A 12,435-nucleotide genomic window follows, 5' to 3' on the forward strand; every position below is an offset into this window, starting at 1 on the left:
AATGTAATGCACAATCTATGTAAAGCGCTATATAAATGCACCATTTACCAATCAATCAATCAATCAATCAATCAATCAGCTTTATTGTCAGAACACAGTTTCAGGTAAAAGTGAGGTGAAACCTTTTTTATCAACGGGTACAGGGTTAGGATAGTTAGGAAGCAAATGAACCCTTACCGATCTGTAACTCTGAAATGTAAACATTTGTACACTCTTAAGAGTTATGGGGATTTATGGCCTAATCATGCATACTAAAGTGGGGGTCCTTGAAATGTAAATGTATGAGAATCACTTGTTTAACGTACTTTTGGGTTGTCTTCCTGACTCTTTGTTGCCGTAAATCTAAGTGAACTACTGATTCCACGTATAACAGTATCTGATCTTTAGGAGCATAGATACAAGGCATAAAAGCAATGTCCCTGGTGCTTCACCTGGAAAGACTGCAGCCTTGAAGTACAGGCTCATGGCTCAAATCCATGCAGTAAATTGTGACATTACCTCTATACTCACTCCTTTCTCTAACAATATTAACAAACAAACCATGCAGATCTTTGAGGAGCGCTAGCCCCTGCCTTTCGGAAATCATGTCATATGGCAGAAAAGTCTATGTTTGTTTAGAGCACTTTCACACACATTCATACACCGATGGCGGCGGAAATTTACTGTATGTATGAGCGAGCAGACACATGCAATTAATTATTGGCACATTTCCTGTGACTCAACCAGGCAATCCACCCTTTTCTGTGGAAGTTCTTTACGTCCGACTTCCCAGTAACTGACAACATCGACACGTCATCATACAGTAGGATATGTCACCACGGCATTAAGGCTACTGCATTGTTTCTCAACCTGTGGTCAATACAATAATACAAATCTTCACTTTCCTACATTACTAAATGCATGGTCAGGGACCACATGCAATACCTTCACGGACCACCAGTGGTCCACGGACCACCTGTTGAAAACCTATTTGGAAAGCCACATTTTCCTTCCTTCCTTCCATCATTCTAGGATAAATAAACATTCAAGCCAGCCATCCAAGGCCAGTGACTGTTGTCACGCCGTATCAAGTAGCCTACATTTCTGCATGCCAGTGTGATGATGGGTAATGGATTACGTTTGTTTTCCTTCACCGCAATCCTGTTTTCAACGATGAAAAGAAACAAAAGGCACTCCGCTATTGCTATTCATTCATTCCTTATCTATCAAGCTTAATATGCTCCCTGTTGTGTATCACATCACCACGAGTGAGGATACACAGTATGTTTCCTTGACCCCCCCCCTGGCCTGCAACAATATTTAGCCCTCCTTGAATCGGGCAAATAGACAAACACTGAGGGCAGGCAGGTTAGAGGAGGGGAGAGGAGAGGCATGGGAAGTATAGCGGAGGAATATAAAAGAGCAGAGCATGATGATGATGAGACCTTTTGGATGTGTTGACGTCCAGATCTGGCACTGGAGATGTCAGCGATCACAGTGGGAGCGGCGGTTCTGGTCGTGTTGTTGTGGCTCGTGCTGAGCTACAGGTCCAGACAGAGAGGCACATCCACGCATGGGGAGCACCACGATGGAAGCCTGTCAAACGGTAATTAATTATACTTGACTATTACATAATTAACTAACATTTCAATGTCAATGTTCCAATTTTGTCTTCTAAAACTACTTTGACCACATTAAATTATTTGGGGCAAAGTTTATAAACTCATAGCTTTATATTCTGAATTCTGATCATAACGATATATAAGAATGTAGGAATAGGGGTCTCCAGCTCTAGACCAGGGGTGCCCACACTTTTTAGACTTGAGAGGTATAAATGACCAGCTCAACCAGATCTAGCCACCAACATATATATATATTATACCATTGCTGAAAATAGTTACATTTTAATGTAGCCTATGTTGCTTTTTTTTTTTTTTAAAGATGTTGCTTTTCGATAGGCTAATCAAATGAAACACAACATATCAGATCGCTCAAAAACTTTTACTTTTCAGGATTCTAATTTAAAAAGCAGCAAACGTAGCAGATCTAGAAGTTCAAAAAGCGTAGCACCACGTTTCAAGCTTGTAGATCTGCTATGAATTACTATTGAAATGGGACATTCTGCACAATGAGTACTTTAAGTACATTTTTATATACCAATACTTTTGTACTTTTACTCAAATAAATGTTGAGTTCCGGACCTTTATGTGCGTTGCCGTTCCCTCTCTGTCTCCCTGCAGTGACATCTGGACTACGACACTATCTCTATCAGTTTCTCCCTGGCCCGTCCTCCTCCTCTCCCTCGCTGCCCGGCCCGCCCAGCCTCTTCCTGCTGGGCAACATGAAGGAGCTGGCCCACGACCACCTGCCCATACATCTGACCAACCTGGCACAGCGCTACGGCAGCATCTACCGCCTCAAGTGTGGCAGCACCAGTAATGAATCCTTTACATGATCACAGTTGTTGCATTTACTATAATGGAATCCTGCATTTCCCGTCAGTGCGTCACATGGCAAAGTCCCCAGATCATCGTGACATCACGTGATATCAGCCACCATATATGGTGCTCAGGTCATCATGACATCATGTGACATCAGCCACCATATATGGTGCTCAGGTCATCATGACATCATGTGACATCAGCCACCATATATGGTGCTCAGGTCATCGTGACATCATGTGACATCAGCCACCATATATGGTGCTCAGGTCATTATGACATCACCTGATATCAGCCACCATATATGGTGCTCAGGTCATCATGACATCATGTGACATCAGCCACCATATATGGTGCTCAGGTCATCGTGACATCACGTGACATCAGCCCTCATATATGGTGCTCAGGTCATTATGACATCACCTGATATCAGCCACCATATATGGTGCTCAGGTCATCATGACATCACGTGACATCAGCCCTCATATATGGTGCCCGCCCTGGTCATCGTGGTCATCCATCCATCCATCCAATCAATATTGGCCAGCAACTCTACATCTGACTTCAGATCTCCATATATGGATATATGTCAGAAGTCTTGTTCTGACATTCCATATGTTGATCCTTCCTCCTGCATCCTTCCTCTTCCATGTCTCCCTTTTGACTTATACCTGTCCATTCAAACTCTAGACGGTCTGCCCCAAAGTTATTGGTCTGGCCTAATCAAGCCCTGTACACTCAAGACATGCTCCTTATATGGCCAGTAAGTTCTCAATAGGCCCACCTGTCCATTCAAATTCTAGACGGGCCTGCCCCAAAGTCATTAGTGCAGCTGCACCCAGCAGCAGCAGGCGAATCAACAGGCCCGAAAATTAAGGCCCGGCCCTACCTGGGCCCTTATCAAACCCTGTACACTCAAGAGAATGTCCCCGCTACCACCCTTAGATCTCTATATACTGTATGGAGCTGATATGTTCTTACATTCCATTATGTTCATCTGGCCTCATCAAGCCCTGTACACTCAAGACATGCTCCTTATATGGGCAGTACAAAATTCATTCCATGTTGATCTGAACCCCCCCATGCCAAAGCATCAGCGCTCGCCCAGCAGTCTGCCGTCAACGAGGCGGATGCGTGCACGCAACTTCGCCCTTTAGGGCGAGGTTGCTTACTGGTTACTTTTGATGCAGCAATGGATTTATTTATTTCAAGTGTGTGGGTGGAAGAGTGTCAATTTAATTTGATTAATCAAATGTGTCCTAAAAGCCTTTATTTAAAATGAGTAATCACACTGTGACGAGATCTCAATATAGCTGTTCCATAGCTGAGCCCTCCTGTACCCGATGGAAAGTTGACACAGACCCGTACAGAACTTTAGGAGATGTAAATGATTTTCCTGTCTTGTATTGAAATTGTGTACTTCACTGTTAGTGTATATGTCGACATTCCACTACCGTCGAAAGATTCTAGTAGTCAAGTTTGTCACCACTTGGACATTTGTTGTTTTGTTTTCCATTATGTAATCACCTCGTGTCTTTGTCTTCCTATAGCCATGGTGGTGCTAAACAGCAGTGATGTCATAAGAGAAGCATTGGTGAAGAAATGGTCAGACTTTGCTGGGAGACCAATTTCATACACAGGTAAAAACAAATACAGGTTGAAAAGGGACAACCACAAATTCATTCTTAAATGTTGTGGATAAATAATGTTTCACCGTCACTCTTTCCCTGGTCCTGGTGCTGCATGGTCAGGACCCAGGATACTTAAAGGAGAATTCCTGACTAGCTATTATTTTACCGTAATCTGATGTTATTGTATCCATGAACCAGTGGTATTTGTTTTCCCTCACTAAATGGCTTATTTTGATCACTCGACAATTATTTCTTTTTTGTTTACATCTGTCTTTCATAATGTCGAAGATGTTGCTAGAGATGGAGTTTTCTTTTGTAATTCTCCTTTAAAAAGGTGACTAATTCTCTCAGGCTGTAGCTCCCAAACTTTGGCATACTCTTCCACAGCTCTTGAGAGCTGCAGCCTCTGTGGACCATTTTAAGAACAACCATAAAACGCTACTATTCGAACAAGCATTTGCAGAAGTTACTTGATTTTATTTCCATGCTTGTGTTATTACTTGCGCAAGCAGAGCGCGCAAGTAATATTTTCGCCCGGTCTCTTCCGCCGTGACAGCTGTCCCGCCATTCGATGTTTATGCAGAAAAACATCAAATCTGTGCCTGTTTTGCTGGGACAAAATGACCACAAATTATCATATTTCTTACGTCATCATTTAGAGCTAGTCATACGTATACTATATACATAATCAGTAAAAATAAAATAGCAAATTGTGCCTGATCTGCTGGGACCAGAGTACGTGGTGTGTATATGTATGACTAGCTCTTAATGATGACGTAAGAAATATGGTCATTTGTGGTCATTTGGTCCCAGCAAACCAGGCACAGATTTGCTGTTTTCTTGCATAAACATCAAATGGCGGGACAGCTGTCACGGTTTTTGGCGCAAAGTAACCACAGTATACCGCTAATCAACTTACAACTACACACTTTATACAGTATAGAGTATAGAGTATATATGTATACGTATATAGTATATGCCTATATACTATATATATTTCTTACGTCATCATTTATAGCTATACATACGTATACTATATACATAATCAGTAAAAATAAAATAGCAAATTGTGCCTGATCTGCTGGGACCAGAGTATGTGGTGTGTATATGTATGACTAGCTCTTAATGATGACGTAAGAAATATGGTAATTTGTGGTCGTTTGATCCCAGCAAACCAGGCACAGATTTGCTGTTTTCTTGCATAAACATCAAATGGCGGGACAGCTGTCACGGTTTTTGGCACAAAGTAACCACAGTATACCGCTAATCAACTTACAACTACACGCTCTATATAGTATATATGTATACGTATATAGTATATGCCTATATACTATATATATATATACTATATATAGTATATGCCTATATAGTATATGCCTGCTTTGCTGGGACCAAACGACCACAAATGACCATATCTCTTACGTCATCATTTAGAGCTAGTCATACGTATACTATATACATAATCAGTAAAAATAAAATAGCAAGTTGTGCCTGATCTGCTGGGACCAGAGTACGTGGTGTGTATATGTATGACTAGCTCTTCACCCAAACTTATATAGATAGAAACTTGAATCATACTTAATAATACTAGGTGTTTATATGCATAAAGTAGGTAGGTAGCAAATAGTTACATCTAAAAATTATACATTTCAAACGTTCCTTCACAGAGATACTGAGATTTGACAGTTTACAGCGGTCGAAAGGACTTGCGCGCTCTGCTTGCACACTAGTTGGCCATTTATGGCCTACTAGTGTGCAACAAGCAAGTATGCACTCGACAGAGTGCAGTTCTAGTTAATATCTGCTGTCCTCCTCGAGATGAATTGCACAGCCTTTTTCTGTTCTAACTCATGTCCGGTTTTTAATCCCACTGTAAAGCACTGTGAGATATCTCTGTGAGAAGAACTATATTTAATAAAATGTACTCCCTACTTACTTACTTCACTGCCTCGTTTGCCGTGGATTCGGTGCGTTAATCAGGAGACATTGTGTCGTGGGGAGGCCGGTCCATTTCTCTGGGGGACTACACAGAGGAGTGGAGGGCCCATCGCCGGCTGGTCCACGGCGCCTTGCAGCGTTGTTCTCAGAGGTCTTTGCACGGTGTGATCGAGAGGCAGGCTCTGCACCTGCGACAGGTACAGAGCACCTGTTAATAGAGTTATATCAGTGGTTCTCAAACCTTTTTCATGTCATGGACCCCCAATTGATATGTATGTGCAGGCCACGGAACACAAAGGGGGAAAACATCACCAGTTTAACCAGCATCAATACTTAGCACTTTAAAAAAATTCCATTCCATCGTTGCTCTCTCACCCTTCAGGTTTTGATGGACTATCAGGGCAGTGCTGTGGATCTGTCAGAGGATTTCACTGTAGCAGCCAGCAATGTGATCACTACTCTAGTCTTCCAAAAAGAAGTGAGTAACTAGCTGTCCTCCCATGTGGCCGAGTGTGTTTTTCCTCTGAGGAAATCAAAACAGACCAGAAAGAGAATGCTCGAGTGGCGCAGTGGTAAAGAGCGAAATCCACCGTGTGTCGATCGTCAATATGAACACAATTGGCCTGTAACAGAGCATTTCTACATTGCAGTATTGATACTTTTCCTCATAAGTAAACAAATGTGAGTATTTCTTTTTACTGCAGTATGACAAGAGCTCAGAGGAGCTGCAGAGTCTGCACGACTGTCTGAACCAGATCGTCGCACTGTGGGGCTCCTCCTGGATCTCTGCTCTGGACTCCTTTCCACTGCTGCGGGTGAGTCCACCAGCCACACACACACACACACCACATCCAACACATTAACCACTTCAACTTCATTCATCAGGGTGCACCATGGCTCTGACCCTGAGTACCCGGCCCTGAACCCCCAACTCTGGCATGGCATGGAGTCTGTCATAAGAATGCTGAGCAAGGCGTGAGTCTTGCTCAGCAGCTGCTCTGCTCACACACCTTTATATATAATCTTATCTAAGGCACTATGGGCCACACTGAAACACGGCGCCGCTGCGCCGCAATTTAGTGCTGCTTTTTATTTTCTCTCTTTTTTTTCTGTCGGGCTTTTGTCAGGCTTCGGGCTTAACATTATGGTAATTCTTTGTTAGGGTTAGGGTAGGGTCAGGCCGGGCCATACTTTTTGGGCCCGTTGAGAACTTTACTATGGGCTATGTCTTGCGCCACCCCTTAACCCTTATCCCTAAACTAATTTGCCATTTTTTACTATTTTATAAAACCATTTAAAATAGTTCAAATAGAAGAGACCTTTCGGTTGTACTGTTTGTAGTAAAAGATTATAAATATCTAAGACCCACATAGAAGAAAACCCTTTACCTGTTCTTTTTGTGGTAAAAGTGCTCAAAAACTGTGTTTATTTTCCTGACGTGATCTCCTTACCCTCCCCCTCTCTCATTCCCTTTCTTTGTTTTTCCTGGAAAAATGACATGATGGGATTGGGAACATGCACAAAAACATTGGTTTTACCTGTAAAACGGTGTGAAAATAAAGCTGATTCTGATTTTGATCTGTTATTTTCTATCTCTGGATGTTAGCCTGTCATGCCATGCCCCGTATAGGGACGATATAGGGTTCAACTTGATGCTTCAACTTTTTAATTTGATCTTTCCGTAAAGAAATTCCCCAATCCGCCATTTTCCCGACTCCTTCAAGAGGTGGCCAGGAGAGATGACATGATACGAGCGCAGCTAAATGATTACAAGGTTTGTAACAAACAAAATGGAAAAACATAATGTGATTTGAAGAGCGGTCAATGACCATGTTGTTTACTCAAGATAGACGGACGTCGGACAGACGGACGCCTAGATCATCCATCCATCCATCCATCCATCCATCCATCCATCCATCCATCCATCCATCCATCCATCCATCTATCCATAATATTCAGAGTGGTGGATGAAGAAGCTGTTAGTTACAGCCTGTATGCTAGTCTTCTATTTGCCACACTGTAGGCTATTAATCAACTGTTTTGTTGCACAGTCACAACAGAAGACATGCAAAGATGCCATCATAGGATCTCTGCTGCTGGCCACCGGCCAATCAGAAGACACGACCCATGAAGCCACTGACCAATCACCAGACACAACCCATGGAGCCACTAACCAATCACCAGACACGACACATGAAGTGGTGGGTACCTGTTGACCTTCAGCTATTAGGTCAGCGCACTAATCATCAGCTTGGAATTAAAAGCACCATTGAGAGATCTTAAGATGTTAATTAATTTATTTGTATTCAATTTGTCTGAAAATGTCTCCCTCTTTTTTCCCCCAAGATATGTATTAATATGTACACATTAATAAATAAATAATTGAATTCAATTGAATTTACCCTCTTCAAGTCAGCTTAATTTCAGCATCCTCTTTGGTATTGAAGCAACATTCACGATTGAATGCTTAATTAATAACATTAACATTGAATAGCTGTATAATGAATCCATGTTGTCCTTGGGTATGTATGTATAGGTGCTGACAGACAGCCATGTCCACATGGCCACAGTGGACCTCATCATAGGGGGAACAGAGACAGTTGCAGCCTGGCTAAACTGGACTGTTGCCTTCCTACTGCATAGACCGGAGGTACCCCCCTAGCTCTTCAGACTTCACCTAACCCCCCTAGCACTCACCTCTTCAGACTCCACCCTACGCCCCTATAGCACTCACCTCTTCAGACTCCACCCTACGCCCCTATAGCACTCACCTCTTCAGACTCCACCCTACGCCCCTATAGCACTCACCTCTTCAGACTCCACCCTACGCCCCTATAGCACTCACCTCTTCAGACTCCACCCTACGCCCCTATAGCACTCACCTCTTCAGACTCCACCCTACGCCCCTATAGCACTCACCTCTTCAGACTCCACCCTACGCCCCTATAGCACTCACCTCTTCAGACTCCACCCTACGCCCCTAGCACACTTTTTGCAATAGATGGTATACTATGCAGATACCATAATGACCTTGGACACATCTCACGTTTTTGTAACTTGGATTTGTTTTTCTTGACTTTAATGTTAAGAATGCTATATAACCGATTATTTTCCTGATATACTACTTTGTTTCAAAGCTCTGCTTGTTCTGATCTCGTTCTTTGTCACTCTGGATATGAGTGTCTGCTAAATGCTTATGTTGTAAATTGTGAAGTGGTTGAATGGTCTTCAGACAGCCCTAAGCAGGCAGTGAATGTAAATGTTTGACCGGTAGCTGCAGTGCAGAGTGTATGAGGAGATGTGCACGGTGCTGGAGGGACGCTACCCCACGTACAGCGACCGACACCGCCTTCCCGTCCTGGGCGCTGTGATCAACGAAGTGCTCAGACTGAGACCCGTAGCTCCACTGGCAGTGCCACACAGAGCCATCAGAGACAGCAGGTCAGCGCTGATAATACTATACGTACATATCATTTTTCATAGATTCTGATTTAATTCTTGACTGAGGCTTGTTTTCACAGTAGTATACATATAGACCTCAAAAAGCAGTAGTTCTCAACCTTTTCAGGCCACTACGACCCCCCCAAATAATTACATTTTAACTGCAGTTTTGGTCTGGACCCCAACATCGAGAACCACTGATCTAATCTGTGTGCCTTGTATGTGTTTAGCATTGCAGGCTACTTCATCCCTAAGAACACGGTGATCATTCCCAACCTGTTCGGAGCGCACCACAACCCTGCAGTTTGGACTGACCCATATCACTTCAAACCAGGTCCTTCCTGGGCGGGTTGGGGTGCACACCATTCCTTTCACTTGGCTCAGGGTTCCATTTGTAAAGACATTTTCTTAACTACCTTACTTTAAGCCATACAGCAAACAGTATATTGTCACTGTCGGGCAGAAACCTCCTTCTCCATATTTTAACCTTTTGTGTTTTTTCGTAAATTAATGCCCTAGGCTACTTGATCATACTATATCGTCACACAGAAAAATAGCAGATCCACAAGCTTGAAATGCATTCGTGCTTGTAGATCTGCTACTTTGGAATTTGAATAGTACAAGTTTTGGACATAATTAGGTTTCCACCCGACAGAGACGATATACTAATTACTATATATGTTCAGACCGATATGTGACCTTCACACCTATAGCAGAGCACAGGACACAGGGTGACCTTTACCCCAAATGATTCTACTCAGTCTGAGCAGAAGCATGCAGGGACAAAACATATCCCCACAGTAGCCATACAAATGAATGACCAGATCGGACATACTGTATGTTCACTTCCCTCCTAGCAAATAGACCCCTGCTACATCAATCAAATATAACGCTAACACTAGCCACTCTCTCTTTCAGAGCGTTTTCTGGAGGGAGGCGGTGGCTCCACGCGTGCTCTGCTGCCTTTCGGAGGAGGTGCTCGGCTGTGTCTCGGGGAATCCGTTGCCAAAGTGGAACTCTTTCTGTTCACTGCCTACTTGCTGAGAGATTTCCAGTTTGTTCCTCCTGAGAATGAGGCCTCTCTGCCAGACCTGAGAGGAGTTGCCAGTGTGGTGCTCAAGGTCAAATCCTATGACGTTATAGCTCGCCCAAGACCCGCCACTTAATCTGTAGTGTTTCATTCTGTGTTTAATATAAGAAGTTCGGACTGTGTGTGGAAATGTGCATGAAACAAATTTGTTAAATAATCGTTAAACCTTAAGATGTCTAAATTATCTATTCAGCATAATGTTATCTTCATCAGTGCAACTGAAACATTCTGAATGGACAAATTAACAAGAATATGGGATCTCAACCTGTAACTCAAACAGTCAGCGGCCCTCATTTGATTGGTCGTGCTCCCAGTCAATCAAAAGGGCACAAGTTAACCCCAAGCCCTTTCTTTCTGTGTGAGCCCTCCCCATTCTTACCTAACCGTGACCCCACAAATGTCATGCTTGAACTTCAAGTCATACTGTGTAATCTTTTGAATTGAATAAAAATTTTATTTTTGATATACATTCTCTCTGGCATTTGTTTCCCCACAATAACCATGGTTGGGGGCTAAAGTTGGGGTAAAATCAGATCTCAGGTATGCATGTTGATAAACAAAAACAGAAATGAAACCCATGTGTGTTCATAAACAAAACAAAATAACAGACAAGAAGTTTTACTTTTAAAAGTTGGGCCTGACTCAGTGTTGAGTTATTAGCGAATTATTTTGGGATGAGGTTATTAGGATATCGTCTTTGTTTCACTCTCCATGGTGCTGAACAGATTAACATACAGTAAAGCATAGTGAACAGCTCATGGACAGTAACAAAGTATATTTACTGTACTGTACTGCTCATACAATTAAAATCAGCCTTGTTCACCCACAGCTATATGAAACGATGAATGTCCATGGGATTCCGTGAAGCCCGGGGATTAGTAACCTATGCAATTACAAAACAGTGACCACTGGAGTCACATTCTTTGGCAGGTTACCAATTCTGACATAACAGAAACCCACATGAAGCTGAACAAATGAAAGTATGGGTTGTGATGTGAAAGGTGAGTGTAAGGGTTTTACATCATGGCACGTAGGGGCAATAAGCTGTCAAGAGCTTGTAGATCTGCTATTTTCAAATAGTACTTGGAGGTAGAACTCCATATTTGGACGGCTAACCCCTTTGGTGATGTCATCGCCATGATATATCTGGTATATCCATATTTGGGCCTCATGATCACAAGCGAAAGTCAGACCGGTCAGATGAACCTACACTCTCCACAGACATGAGTACAGAACCTCCATACTCTCCAAGTCTCTTCCCCCTTCTACAGGGTCTTCCTGAATAACCTCACAACACTGTATGGAATGTAGACACATTACTGTCTCCACACCCTTGTTGACAGTCCCTCAAAATCCTAACCCTTGTATCACAGGGTTAGACATTGCGGGTTAAGTAGTTGGACACACTGTGGAACATCCTGGTCCAAGTTAACCACTCACCTTTTCTTTGAGTCATTTTCTACACTTTATATATTGTTTTCATATTGTATACATGTAGAGCAATTTGATATACATTTACAACACAAATTGTCCCCCTGGAGATAATCTTGTCTAAAGTTGTCTTGTCCGAGGTCCACCCCACCTGCTGTAGTTGTAACAATGGCGACCGCTGTGCTAGTCGGCCGTCCTGCGAGTGTCTTTACTAAGATAACAAGCTCCTGTTCCCCTGTGGTTCTGTCAGCCATCCCAGCAACAGTCCAACAGAGGAAGATCCACCACAGTGACCACACCGTTATACCCAAAGGGAAAGGAGGCTGCTGCCAAATGGGGGACCCGTGCCTCTGCTTTTGATAACATATGAAAAAGAAAGTAAGTAAGAAAAGATAGGATGACAAATTTGAATATTTAATAACAAAGGATTGAGATAAAGCTATACACTTAAGATTATTCCATTAGAGGAATTTATTTGAATTGG

General features: G+C 42.8%; 1 protein-coding gene across 1 annotated transcript; it reads left to right on the plus strand.

Moving 5' to 3' along the window:
• Nucleotides 1–1,461: 1,461 nt before the first annotated feature.
• Nucleotides 1,462–10,596, plus strand: cyp21a2 (cytochrome P450, family 21, subfamily A, polypeptide 2; the record flags this gene model as incomplete). Its single annotated transcript, XM_083762100.1, has 12 exons — nucleotides 1,462–1,585; nucleotides 2,220–2,414; nucleotides 3,971–4,060; nucleotides 6,032–6,186; nucleotides 6,372–6,467; nucleotides 6,694–6,804; nucleotides 7,677–7,763; nucleotides 8,041–8,190; nucleotides 8,526–8,639; nucleotides 9,264–9,430; nucleotides 9,661–9,764; nucleotides 10,349–10,596. The coding sequence occupies 12 exons, from the start codon at nucleotides 1,462–1,464 to the stop codon at nucleotides 10,594–10,596; spliced, it is 1,641 nt and encodes a 546-aa protein (XP_083618226.1).
• Nucleotides 10,597–12,435: the final 1,839 nt, after the last annotated feature.

Source organism: Protomyctophum parallelum (assembly GCF_964188405.1).
Source record: "Protomyctophum parallelum genome assembly, chromosome: 3".
NCBI classification, from domain to species: Eukaryota; Metazoa; Chordata; class Actinopteri; order Myctophiformes; family Myctophidae; genus Protomyctophum; species Protomyctophum parallelum.